The sequence below is a fragment of the Anas acuta genome, chromosome 25 (genome assembly GCF_963932015.1).
Source record: "Anas acuta chromosome 25, bAnaAcu1.1, whole genome shotgun sequence".
Lineage (NCBI taxonomy): Eukaryota > Metazoa > Chordata > Aves > Anseriformes > Anatidae > Anas > Anas acuta.
In genome coordinates, this window is record NC_089003.1 from 6,170,096 (window position 1) to 6,183,974 (window position 13,879).

General features: G+C 48.8%; 1 protein-coding gene across 1 annotated transcript; it reads right to left on the bottom strand.

Annotated features, from left to right (window-relative positions):
• Positions 1–481: 481 nt before the first annotated feature.
• On the bottom strand, positions 482–13,424 carry LOC137844289 (leucine-rich repeat-containing protein 37A-like). The gene is made up of 13 exons (XM_068660511.1): positions 13,330–13,424; positions 12,818–12,889; positions 10,218–10,289; positions 9,701–9,781; positions 8,132–8,203; positions 7,117–7,191; positions 6,491–6,609; positions 3,102–4,498; positions 2,904–2,999; positions 1,948–2,012; positions 1,225–1,285; positions 990–1,138; positions 482–905 (listed from the first exon to the last, which is right to left on the bottom strand). The coding sequence occupies exons 1-13, from the start codon at positions 13,422–13,424 to the stop codon at positions 695–697; spliced, it is 2,565 nt and encodes an 854-aa protein (XP_068516612.1). The 3' UTR covers positions 482–694.
• Between the last annotated feature and the right edge of the window lie 455 nt (positions 13,425–13,879).

Here is a 13,879-nt window from a genome sequence, read left to right on the forward strand (position 1 = left end):
TGCAGACGTGCACACACCACACACACGTACATGGACACAAGCACACGCACACGTGTACCACACACGTACATGGCTGTGCACACACACACACACACGTGCATGTGCACACACACACGTACACACGTACACACACACCACACACACATGCACACATATATGTACACACGTACATGTGTACACACGTACACAGGCATACACACGTGTACACACACACACACACACACACACACAGGCACACACCCCCACACGGAGCTGTGCTGCCCCCCCCACGTTCCCACAGCCCCCCAGCCCCCCCTGCACACACACACACACACACACACGTGCGCAGAGGCCCGGGCACAGCCGTGGGGGCGCACGCTGCAGGGGCAGCAGGAGGTTTGTGCCTCCCAGTGGCACGTTCGTGGCCCTCCTGTCAGCACTACACACGCGTGTGCACACAGCCCAGCCACATACACACAGCCACCCCCCGTCCGCTCACGCTGGGCCCAAACCCCACACGTTTCCATAACAAATCCTTTTAATTCCACCCCCCCACACCCCGAGTCCTTCCTGGAACGAAGCGCCCGGTCTCTGCTGGCTGCCACAGAAGAGGCCTCGGTGGCCTCGCACCGCGTGGCAGCGGGGCCGGCTGCGTGCCCGCAGGTGGAGGGTGGCTCTTGGTGCCCGGTGCCGCACTGCTGCTGCTGCTGGAGCCTTAGGGGGGCTCCCTGTCTGTCGCAGCCCCTCTGCTCCTGTCCTGCTGGGCCAGGCTCGGGGGCACCCCTGGCACGTGGCCTCCCAGTGCGTCCTTCTGGGCGGAGAGGGGGTTTAGGGGTGCAGCAGGGTTGCGAGGCGGAGGCGTCAGGTCTCCAGGCAGCTGCATTTCCATGAGATCATGGCCCTGCTCGGGTGCTGTGGACATCCTGCTGAAATAACAGCAAGGCAGTGAAGGGAAGCGTTGCAGCTCTGCGCCAGAACAAGAAACAACCGCAGGCACCGTCCCCACTTACTCTAGCTCAAGCTTGCCAAAAATCTCCTCCTCGGAGGACTCTTCCTCATACAGCTCAATTAAGGCCTTCTTCAGTTGGTCATCAAGAGGTTTGTAGAGGTCTATAAGCCACTGCGGTTTGGTTTTATTCCGATCCGATCCGTGAGAGCCCTGGAAAGCACCAGGGAAGGGAACGTTTCTGTACGGTGGGCAGCGAGCAGGCAGAGGGGCACACCTCAGCCAGTCTCGGCCCTTACCTGCTCTCTAATGTCATACGTGTTCTTGCGCCATCTAAGCGGCAGGAGTTTCTGAAAGAACCTGAAAAAAAAACAGGATAAAAACTGAAGGAAGCTGGTAATGGCAGCATGTAGAGTTGGGCAACTGGCATTTACAGTGCTCAAAACGTCCGGATCCAGCGCATGGAAGGAAGCGGGAGGAGAAAGGCTTGTGTGCATCATCTCTCACCTCAAGAAGTCACCTTGCCCTGCAGCCCCGCCAGGGCAGGAGCCTCTCCCCACACAGGGTGAAGTTTTGACTGACCTTAACAACCCCAGAAAGCACCCAGGGCTGTTCCGGTTTTGGATGTGACGGCATCTGGAGAGCACAGGAGCAACTCTGCAGGGAGAGGGGCGGGGGGCAATAGGGCAGCGCTGCCATCACTCAGAGCAGCGAGGTGTGATCGTGACCGGGCAGCTCAGTCAGGCTGGGGCTGGGTGAGCCACGGGGACACGGGGCCTGGCAGGAGCCCTGGGCCAAGAAACAGAGTGTGCAGTTGTGCTGATTACTCACGCTTTGGGGTCCCTTTTCTGGGTCTCCTAAAAAACGGTATGTTTTAAACACATCCACTCAGCTGAACACATCCACTCAGCTGGTGAGTCTTCCGTAACCAGTGCCTGCATGCTGGGGGCCCTGGGGTTAGGTGCTGTTCAGAGAAAGGACTGTTTGTGGCACAGCAGTGGCACGGAGGAGGGAGTAATTACCATCTTATTCGTGATTTACTGGTGGTTTGCGGTTGGGAAGCAGCTGCAGGTTTTTGGGAGCAAACCTGGTCAAGGAGAGAGAGAGAGAGAGAGACTCGTAACATCAGCATTTTCTCGTCACACTCTGCAAAACAAGGGAGGCCAAAAGCTTGTTCCTTAAACCAAGAGTGTTATATACATGTGCAAGCCTGTGCCAGCAGCCGCATTTTTTAGAGAGAGCCCATCCTCCCTTCCTGCCTCCCCACTCTCTGCCTTAGGAATGACCTGAACTCCCAGAGCTCTCCTAATCTCAGCAATGTTTATGTCTGCCTTTCTTATCTGTGCCGTGCTTTACAGGGTACTCCCCTTCTGTTCAAAGCCGATCTTAAACATGTAGGTAGGCTTTTAAAGAAATAAAAGCTTTTTCCAGGGAGAAGCACCTGTGAAGGAGGCTGATACCTGTGGTCATGCTGGGCCTTCACCCGTCTGTCCCTGGCACTGCTCTGACCCATGCAGGGCAATTGAACCTTGCACAAGTTCTTGGCTTTGGCAAGAGTGAAGGAAGCATGGGAATCATTGCGTGGCTGAAAGCAATCAGCACCAGCAGGAGAGCAGGGCAGGGTCAGGAGAAGAGCCTGGTAGGAGATTCTATAGGGCCAGGGTGGCGCAGGGCAGGGGCTGTGGCATAAAGCTCAAGGAGGGGCTGATGGGAGAGGCCGCGATGACAGGGAGCCCCCTCAGAGAAGCTGAGAAAGCAAAGCTCAGAGCTGAGATCTGGACAGGTTGTGAAGGATGCCAGGATGCCCCCAGAGCTGTACGGTGCGGGTAAACACCTCCTGCGCCATGCAGGACGCCCACAGACACCCACGTTGGCACCCTGGCTCTCACAGACTGTGCAGGGAGGCACCACCCCAGCCCACACGCTCCGGCTGCAAGGCTTGACTGCCAGTTGCCCACCTCATGAGTTTTCTGCTCACCTCGATGAGACAAATCACCATGAGATTAATCGTGATGATGAGGGACACCGATATCGCCAACAGAAGCTTCTTGCCAGAGCTGTGCTCTGCTTTCCACTTGGACAAAAAGAGAGAAAATCGGGGAGGGAGAGACTGTTACTCCTTCCGTTCCCACTGCCCAGAAGGATCACATCCAGCAATACCCCGCATCTGCCCTACCTTCCCTGCGAGTTTCCTGCCTGCTGCACCAGCCTGGGCCATGCCGGTGGAGATGTTCCCTTGCAGGAGACACCAGCCCGTGCGAGAGGAGGCTCCCTGCCCAGCTGGCCTCTTGCTGAGCAGCTTTACGAGCAGCCCTGTCTTTGACACCATCTTCGCACAGGACAGCTGGACATCAGGCAGGCTGCAGTCCATCCTCAGGGCTCGCGCCACCTGGGCGATGAACGTCCGCAGGGCTTTGTCTGGGACCAGCAAGTGGAGGTGATGCTTGACCTTGATTTCAAAGAGGTCTCCTTGAACCAGTGTGTTGTCCGGGCTGTCCGAGCTTCTTCGTTTAATGAGGGAATCGAATCCTTCCTTTGGAAGCTTCCAGTGTGTTTCTGTGCTCTGATGGGTGCCCAGGAAATTCTCACCCACAGAGGAGCCCTCGTTTTCAGCCATGTTCTTCAGCATGCTGCTTGCAGCGGGGCGACTCTTGTTAACTGACAGGCTAGAGGAAAAAGGTTGTTTTGTGTTTTCTCTCTGTTCTCCTTTACTTTTTGTTGGTGTGGGCTCTTCTTCTGGATTCACATCATGAAACACATTGTAGAAAAGCTGATTATTTTTATTCAGACATGGGCTATCCTGCTGCTTGTGCTTTTTGTAAGCCCAGAGATAGCCCTGCCTTGATGATGTTTCCTTTACATCTTCTGCATCCTCCACATAATGAGTTTTCTTGGTCTGTTCCACAGCATAGGGGTAATTTTGTATCTCAAAAGACCCAGACAAATGAGAAGCCTCTGCTGGGGAGAGTGGAAGGGAATGTTTTGAAGGAAGTATGGATCTTTTGTGATGTCTGAGGACAGAGATGTTGTCGGTGGGGTTTAACCTCCCAGCTACTTCCTGGGGGTTTAATGGTGCATGGTTCAAACCTAAGTCACGCAGCTTTTGCACCCAGCCTGAGGCTGTCTCTTGCTCTGAGATTTTGTACGTGGCAGGTGTCGGCGGGTGTGAGATGGTGTTTTCCACAGTCACGACACTTTTAACCATGTGCAGCTTCTTCTTGAGCTCAGCCACTAGTGCTTTTGCTAGGAAATAGAGTTTTCTCTTATCACTTTCACTGGTCCAGTCCATGTGCTGAATGCTGTGCAGCATCAGCTCCTTACTGTTTTTGCCTTCCTGCCTGGAGAGGTGCTGAGGGGAATATGAGTTTGTTCTGGAAATGTGATCATTTGGGTTACTGAGATCACTGTCAGTGCCAGCTGGGTGCAGGACAACTGCAAGTGTTGCAGTTTCTTGGTCTTCAAATGAAGGCTCCTTGGGCTTGAGGCTTAACACCGTGCTGGTGGTTGGTTTTCTGGATTGGACTGCTTTCATTACTTCTGCTTGTGCCTCTGCCAGAGAATCTGTCTGAGCTGCTGAACACCAAGAGAGAAGATCAGTAACTCCTGAGCCACGAGAAACTTTCTGCCAAAATGCAGGGTCAAAGGTTTACCCTGAACAGCAGGAGCTTGTCTTTAAGACAAAGGAGTGTGTGAACTGAATGGTGGAAGTGTTACAGATGGGAAAAGTCTTGTTAAATCAATCAGATTATCTCATCGGGGCAGAAGAGATAGATGTTTTTTCTGGTGTCTCCCAGGGCTCTGTTTGGATCAATGTGAAACATCCTGGGGGAATGGGTTTTCTGTGGGAGAGTTTTCCATTGTTTGATACGAGTCAGTGTTGAGTTGCTAAAGTCACTGTAAAATTTTTTAACTAGGAGTGAGCCTGGAAAGCAGAATACCCAAAGACACGGTGTTTGTCCCTGCTCGGTTATCCCAACTAGCCCTTCTCCCTGCAGGCAGGAAAGCCCGGGATATTTCACGTTAAAGTGCCACCGGGTTATTGTCTAATTCCCCAAAGCAGTGATGGGGCTGCAGTCAGAGCAAGTCCCTGACAATGGAGAGCTGATTCTCTGCAGATGAATGCAGTTCCCTTCAACCAGCCCTAGAAGAAGTGGAAGATGTGGACATTTGACCCAGAGTGATGCAAAAAGTCCAGGAGAGCGCCTGCCCTGGCATGCAAAGGGAACATGCTGAGTCTGCAGCTAGCATAAGTCTTCCAAGAGTCCTACACTGAGGCTGCAAACACAACTTTATCTCTAAGCCTGCTTTGCAGGTAGCTTAATGCTAGAGGCAGGGTGACATGGTCAAGAATATTTACAGATCACAAAGGTATTTCACCCTTTTTTCCTGTTAAACTGATAAGAAATTAAAGCATCTTTGGGTGTCAAGCCCTAAATGGATTAAGTGGCCTGTTTTCCCTAGATGTGCAATGAGGTTAGGCTCACTTGTCTACATCCAGTTAGAAAATGAGTTACCTGGGGACCTTGGAAACATTGCTGTATCTATTTGCAGAAGTCTAGCTTGTCTCTGCTTTGAATAGGATGATATTTACCCTGAGCAAAGATTGAGCAGGGCAGTGCTCACTCTGCACAGACTAGCAAGACAATGCCTGGTGTTCACATAGTGCCCTGCAAAGGAGATCGGAGTTACTGCTCCCTCTTCTACAGAGGGCAGACGTATCTAGCAATATCCTCAGGTTCTCCAAGCAGTTTTTGGAGCCTGAGTGTCCTGGCCCCCCTCCAGCACACCATGAAGTACAGGAGGTTTCAGCAGAGCCTGCCTAGGGGCACCCATGCTCGGTTATGGTTCCTGGGGCTCCCAGCATGGGTGGCAGGTTTGAGGTCCAGCTCAGCATGTCCCACCCAGCCAGCGTGATCTGAACTCTGCAGGACCCTCTGGCCATGCCAATGCCGTGTCTGGCACTGCTGCCACTGCTGAGCTGTGACTAGCCAAGGTATGGTGCCACTGGAAAGGCTCAGGAGGTTTTCAGGGAAAACTTGGGGGGTGTATGTGCCTTCCAGTGCTTGGGAATAGTACTGGGCACACATGATTTACTTGGCTAGATGCACTGTGTGGATTGGAAGCTCATGTGTTTGTTTAGCCTTGCAAGCTATTTCTTCTCAAGATATTATTTGACACAAAAGATATGTGTAATCGCTAGTAACTTTTCAACCCTTGTTTTTTTCCAAGTATTGTTCTGAAAAGGGAAATTTTTGTGCCTGTGGCTGAGAAAGCACAGTCTGAGGTCTCCCAGGTCTCACCTGAGCTGCCTGCACTGGCCTGTGGGCTGATTAAAGGCTTTGCTTAGATGAAATTCCTTGAGCTGTGCTCAGTGAGCCACACAGCATCCACCCAGTTTTAGTGTCCCTGGGACTGGCCAGGAATCACCAAGCTAGGCTGCTGCCATCGGGGTGGCCAGCACAGGCTGGGAACCCACAAAATGGAGCCTTGCTACAGCATCTTCTAAAGCTAGAGCAGATTAGACAAGCCTACCTCAACAGTGGCATAAATCATGGGCAAACCTACCGCACTGGGGAGTGCTGGTGGTGCACAGATCCTCACAGTGGAACTGGACGGTCCTGCATGGGGTTTCAGTGGTGTGTTTCTCCTGGCAGAGGCAGCAGGCTGTATCACTGGGCAGTTTGCTAAAGATAAGAGGTTACTGGAGAAAACCCCAGCTTCTCAATCCATATCTATGAGTCTAGCTCAGGTAACAGATAGTGCTCAGTTTTGCTTGGATTTCTTCTACAGCTCTGGAAAACTTCCCCCCAAACCCCAAATCCCACTGGACAAATATGTGCTCCAGATTTCTAAATGAGGTTTTGATAGGTTTCTCTGATCAGAATGTTCATTTTACCTTTGAAAATGGAACCATTCCCAAAATGCAATTTGAAACAGAAACACACCCCACCATGACTTAAAATTTCCCTTCGAAAAACACGGAACATGTCACCTAAATAGTGAAATTCTGACACTTAGCAGGTGAGTTTAGGAGTTCTCAAAAGTAAACGCCAAACCTTAGGCTTGTGTGTGTATGTGTAGAAGGTGGGGGTGTTCTGATTTAGCAGTTAGCTGATTTGTCTCCCATTCAGACCCCTTATTTCAGCAATTGCAATCTGCTGGCAGCTGGGACCAAGTCTCTGCATACTCACAGCTTTTCCAAGTGGACTGTTGTCAGGAGGAGTGTGAGTAATGTCAGCTGAGTCACTTGTGTTGCACTCAGGTCTCTGAAAGGATTTGAAAAAACACATTAAATTTATAAGCCACCTTATGGAAACTCTGTTCCGAGAACAAGCCCAGGTCCCTGATGACTGTGGTGTTCTCAGAGGGATCCACTTCTGCTAATCGGACAGAAGTAATTCAAAACCCCATTGCTTTTCTGCTTTAACATGCTCCTTTGACATGCTCCTTTGACATAGGGCCTGAAGCAGGAGTGGGTCCTGCAGACTTCAAGGGAGCCTGATGTAAACAGGAAAGATTCCCCATCTCAAAGCCCTCCTACTGCTGTGCTGGGTGCAGATCCAGTCCTTCTCCCTTGCTTAAGAAACTCTTCTTGCCCAAGATGATGTTTGATCTTGGAAAGAGAGATTATACCAGTGAAAAGAGAAAATGTGCTGAGCAGATAGCTAAGGGTATCTGTGGGATACCGGGGCTGTGAACAGGAAGGACCTCTGCAAAAAGCACAGGCACTTTCCTCCCTGAAGTCATGGAAATATGAGTAAGAGCCATAGGATGGTGTGAATCATGATCAACACAGAGCATCACCTGCCCTGAGCTGTGTCAAGGCAGCAGGCTCAGGACATGGGGTGGGCAGGAGCTCAGGACTGCTGGCACGACTGTCCTGGTTACTGGGAACTGCTCAGCACACAGGCAGGTGTGGGGGCATTCGCAGACCCTTCAGGCCACTCCACAGCCCCAGGCCTGGCTGGTGTTTTGTCTTTTCCAGTTTGTGTCCCAGCAACTTGGTTACTTTGCATCTAGGTCCGTGCTGGGGACAGAGCAGAACTGCTTGGTTTTGCCTGGCTCTGCTGGTGCCAGTTATTTGCGCCTCTAGCAGAGTCAGGCTGGGAGAATAGATTTTCTACCAGATCTCCACTTTCCTGACAGCAGGGCACTCAAGAGAGACAAAGATCTATATTAATCTGATAAAAATGAGTCAATACTTACAGATATTTGACTGAAGGCAGCTGAAAGAATGATGTGTCATTGATAACAGACAGGGGGTTATGGCTTAGGATCCTGCAAAAAACAAGCCACTGTGACTGGGTGATGGGAAGGATGTGAGCTGCATGTGCAAGGGCACATGGGGAAAGCATTGCCATATGTCCACATGTCCTCTAACATACAGAGACACGGAAGTCTGTAAAACCAAGCTTGACTGTGCAGCAGGCACTGGAGAATTGGGAAATGGTTAAAACATTTACTATAGAGAAAAAATCCCAGTGGTTCCTGAACTGTATAAACACAGCTAAATCAAAGTGAGTTTCCACTAGATCATTGCAAAGCATTTCTGTGATCAGGGTATTTTTCCTTTTTGCCAGACTTCAAATTTCTACCTTTTAAATATCAGAGAGGCCCAAAGAGAGTTGTGTGTGTTGGATCTGATGCTGAATTACACTGAAATCCCCTTTCCAGGCTCTTCTATACTGTGTGACTGGTGTAAAGAGGTTTATGGTTGATAAGGATCCAGCCCACTTTTATGGATGGCAGATGTGGATTTGGCTGAACAACTTTTACTCAAACCTCCCCAAAGAATTTCCTTTCAAGTGGAGAACAAACATAGGAAATTTCAGCCTGAAGATAAAAAATTGGCTCAGTACTACATGTGTGAGGAAGGGCCCGGGATGAAGGCAACAGACAGGAACAGATGCTGATGGGCTGATTCACACAATACAGCAGGTCCTGATTATCTCCAGCTAAAAGAGCAAAAAGGCCCAGAAGTGTTTCTTTTGGAAAATACAACATCTCTTTCTTTCCTCTTCAGCTCACGCCTTCTCTTTGCTTCCCTTAACCAGGACTTTGATGTTATTTTGGACTTTTACTTTCCATATTTTCTTACATTTCTAGTGTCCATAAACTTTTACTCTGTTACTCCACCCAGCCAGACAAAGCTGCGGCCTAGCCCTATGGGAATTGCTATTCATCATTTATTCTCCTGCCTTATTTGGTATATCACGTGAGAAGTATTGCAGTTTTCAGGAGAGCAGGGAGACTGTGGCCTTTTCTTTATGTATATGAACCCTCAGTGGTCAAAATGCCCCAGCTTTCTTTGGGTCCATATGGAAACAGTGATCCTATCCTTGGAAGGGCTTCTTGATAGAACTATGGGTTAAGCCATAGTTCTTAGACACCAAAAGAACAAAAACCCCACCCCTTTTGTGGATGTTTATGATCACCTTTATTTTTAAATGAAAATACTCAAAGTGAAATTTCTGACTTGAAATCCAGGTCACATCCCAGACCCCTCATTTCCCTGCGTCTTCTCCCTTCCCACCAGCATTTCTTACTTATCCATCTCCCTGGGCTCCCTCCACAGCTGTTTGAACCCAGTGTTGGTTTGAGGAAGCCCCAGAGAAGAGGAGCAGGCCAGAAAAAGTGGCTTTCGGAATGCAGACTCCTGGTTGACCCTGGATAACATCTAAAGCAGGATTCAGCTCTTTACAGACAGCAAATCTGTTCTTTCCACTGTCACTGCAGAGACCCGCTCCATCTACCTTCAGTCCTCATTATACTTACAGATTCTGTAAAAACTGCATCCCATGCCATGCCTGGAAAGTGCCATTCTGGATCTGCATGATGAGATTTCCACGGAGGTTTCTGGAGGAAAAGAAGATTGCAGAAATGAGTCTGTTCTGTCCTACAGGAAGCTGGAGTGGAGCGGTATTGATTTGTAGGAAATATGCAAATCCAAGGTAGAATAGGGAGGAAACTGCCACTTTCTCATTCTTTTAACCTGTGAAGGAGAGGAAATGAACTGCACATGTGCTTAATCTATTTGTGTTCCAGGATACAGTAAACCTTCAAGAAATGGCTCCTATTATGGCTGTATTTGGCCAACCACACTGATCTCTCATCCTGTTGTGGGTCATCCAGCCATCTGCATTGATCTCTCTACCTCTAGCTCATCTATTCTTTATGCAGAAGAAGTTTAGACATTATTTTAAAAATAATAGGAACATTTTCTAGCACATAAAGGGTTATAAATGCCAACAGACTTCAGCAAATACACTAGAAAGAAATTTTTACAACTCACATAAGCTGCAAGAAAGGAAGTGGCTCAAAAGCATGTTCTTCAATCGACAGGATTTTATTGCAGGATAAATCCCTGTTAAAATTAGAACATGAAATGTTGATTACATTTGCACTGTTGTATTTACTTTCCCTTGCTTTGACACTGGCAGCATATATGTCACATGGCTCTGATTTCACAGTGTTTATATCTGATACTAGCTTGCAGAGGTGTGTAACCTGTGATAACCCTCATGACTGGAGGTGGCTTTCGTCTCAGTAATTTTTTTCTAACATTGATCCCACAAGAATTATCTCAGGACTTGATTGTTCTCCAATGATAACAGAAAATAATCTGTAGACAGGCACAATTTAGCAACTGAGGAGGCATTTGCACAGACCACAGCAACATGTGACCCTCTGGATGTGCTACAGAGATTCAGCCTGCCATCCTGGGGTGCCATCAGGGCTTTGCTTGCTGGAGACAGACAAAAGAGTGTCTGAACACTCTTCTAGGGCTCCGAGATGGCTTGGTTAAGTACATGTGTGACAACAAACGGTGGTTTTTCTCTTAATCCCTCCCTCCTACAAGCCCTGCCCAGGCTTGTTCTGCAGTAAACAGCGAGAAATACTTCTGGGGAGTGATTCATCCCTGCCTCAGACAGGTTCCTCAGATCATTTGGGAGAATGGGAAGTGCTTGTTCCTCTCCATGGAGAATGAGAGCCTGAACAATTAGCTTAATCCTAGGCAATTATTAAGCGTCTAAAATTAGAGGAGATGAATGCACAAGGTTTCTTCTGTAGGACATGGCCTCACTACTGGAGAGTGTTGAGGAAGAGCATCAGCAAGCAACTGCAGCTCTCATCCATGGGACCTGGACCTCTAAGGAGGCAGCTCCAGCAAGAGCCCAGCAGTGGGGCAGGCAGAGCAGGTGGGAAGAAGGTCTTGGCACATGTGATCTCAGAAGTGTTTTGGAGAGTTCAGTTTACAGCCTTGTGGAAAGGGAATGTGGCTGGAAGCCTGCTTGTTCCCAACCTGACTGATTTAGCCTGTAAACCACATCCTGCAGAACATGCTTTCTGCTTTTAAGTTTTTGGATCCTTCTTTTCTAAGATGTGGGGCACCAGTACCTGCTAAGAACACACACGGAGGGACACTACCTAGTTTTCCACTCATTCCACAGCACTGAGACAAGGCCTACATGCAGCCCTGGGCTGCCTCACTGCAGGAGCTGCTCCAGAAAGGCCAAGACCACCCAGTATATGCCTCTTTCCAAGCCAATGTAAGTACTAGAAAATACAAAACCTCTCTTTTTGTGGGAAAAAATGCTAGCATGTAAGGGCCACACTCTATAAATGACACTAGAAATGCAGATGACAGTGGAGCTGAGATAGTTGCAATGATCTACAGATGTGAGCAACAGAGATTTTTTTGGGACATGTCCCTCAGCTATTCTAGTAACAGTCAGACAATCAGGGTCCAAAACATGACCCTCATGAGCCAACTCCAAGCCAGGGCTTCCCTTGCTGTCAACTTTTTCACACCAGTAGTAATTTTTAATTCAAGATGAGATTTGTATTGAGAACTGAGTGAACCCACATGTCCTGTAAGGCTCAGGAAATGTGGGCTCTGGGCACTAATGCTCTGAGCCTCCATAGGTGGATTTATTTCTGGCTTTTAGCCTTTTCTAAGTAGTCTGAGTATGAGAAAAGAGAGGATGACAGTGACCAAGTAAAAAGCAGAGAACAGGACAAGATTTTGCTGCTCTTTTCTCACTCTTCCTTTGCATGTACCATACAGGCAAACCCAAAATACATGTATGTAAAAATCTGAACTTTAAGGAGAACAAAACTTGGTACTCCACTGCTCCCTTCCAGACAGCGTGAGAGTACTTGTTGCAAATTCATGTGACATTGTGTGGTCTTACATTCACATTTGTTTCTCCTCCAAGAAGAGAGGGGACTCAGCTGGATACAGCCTTAAGCAACCTTGGAGGTCAGCCCTACTCTGAGCAGGAGGCTGTAGCAGAGACCTCCCAACCTCAGTCTGTCTGGGATTTCAGCACAGGAAGGGACATAGGCAGCCAGGGGAATTTCATGAATACAGTAAGCAAACAGAGAGACCATCCCAAGAGTCACCAACAATATGGGGTTCTGTCTTCACTGCAGCAAATATCTTTCCATCCAAAGCTTAGCAGAAACAAGGCATATATGGGTTTTGCCTTGTTCTAGGTGACTGTCACCCCTAAAAAATTGGCCCTCAGATAAAAAAAGTCAGAGGCAATCTTCCAGGCTGTGGGAGGCCATGGTTACATTGAGGTTGTCTACAAGTCAACCAAAGTCCTGTGGGAAAGGGGAGCAGCCTCCTCATCTTTGTTGGGCTTGGGGAAATGAAAGCTGCACCACATCTCTATGTGCATCATCCCACTGGCCACTATTGCAGCACTGAGACACCCTGTGAATTTTGCTGTGAATGTTGCCTGAAACAGGGGAGGAGCAAAGCACACTTTTGTGGGGTGGGAAGAGTGATAGGGGCCCAATGAAAGGGTGAGCCACTGTCTCCTCCAGCAGTGTACTGGTCAGGGCCTTTCTGCCTGCCAGGAAGAAGACAGAACTGGTACATACAGGTGCTTCAGCAGGAGCAAACCCTCCAGCGAATGCCTCTTCACTGCCCTCAGATCATTGTCCTGGAGAACTCTGGAATGAGATAAACAGACATTTACTGCTACCTCAGGAGGAAATAATATTTTCAAGGGAAAATATCCTGCAACAGCTATACTAAAAGACCTCTTTGAGTCACTACGGGGGTCATTGCCACACATCTGAGGAACACGTGCTTTTTCCTGAGCTGCTGAAGCTAACTGTAATGTGATCATTGATTAAATAGGCACAGGGATGGTCCCATAGGATGAAGACCATTAGACTTTCCCACGAGGGTCACAGCTCACAGCATTTCTTGCCATTCCAGGAAGCACAGGGGCTTCTATGCCCCTCCTTGGTGAGCAGCTCAGCTTTGAATTCACATGGAAATTGTTTGTGTGGGTGCTTGTGCTCTTCATACTCTTGACTCAAAAAACAGAGTGGCTGGATTGAAAATATCTGAACCCCTGACATTTAAAATGCTAGAGAATACTTACAAGTACTCAGCCCATGGGTATTCTCTCCACACTTGCTTTTCAATGGAAGAAATAGAGTTGCCAGTGAAATCTCTGCAACGAAATGGTTGGCACATCACTACCATTACTGTGTGTGCTGTATATAAAAGGTCTTCAAAATGACAACTTGCAAACACACACCCTGTGCCCTGTGTCAGAGCTGCTCCTTCCCCGTAGCACAACTCTCAGGGATTTCAGTCAAGACTTTTATAACACTATCTATAAAGTCCTCTTTTTCCATTCCATAAGTCTCACTGCTTCTTTGGAAGACAGAGGGGTCCTGGAAGGTTAGGTATGCAACTGGAAAACCCGCTCCCCTGCAAATTTGGCTGCTAAGGTAGCGCAGAGTTGGCCTGGAGTCTTAAACCACATAGCCCAGCTTCACCCCTTTAAATTTCCATACAAACTCTTGGAAACCACCACCACCTGCGGCTGGCCCTCTGTTGGGTGTCCCCTGTGGTGAGGCTAGTACAGGGTCTGGGTGGGTGGATTTCAGCTGGCACCCTGCCTTAGCTCGCTACCAGGCAGGGGT

What these genes read in the sequence shown, in the direction of transcription:
- LOC137844289 (XM_068660511.1), bottom strand. Translation starts at nt 13,424, where the DNA reads ATGTGCCAACCATTTCGTTGCAGAGATTTCACTGGCAACTCTATTTCT. An exon ending in TACCCATGGGCTGAGTACTT is followed by an intron (nt 12,890 to 13,329) that starts GTAAGTATTCTC and finishes ATCTCATTCCAG; the next exon opens with AGTTCTCCAGGACAATGATC. An exon ending in TGGTGATTTGTCTCATCGAG is followed by an intron (nt 2,013 to 2,903) that starts GTGAGCAGAAAA and finishes CTCCTTGACCAG; the next exon opens with GTTTGCTCCCAAAAACCTGC.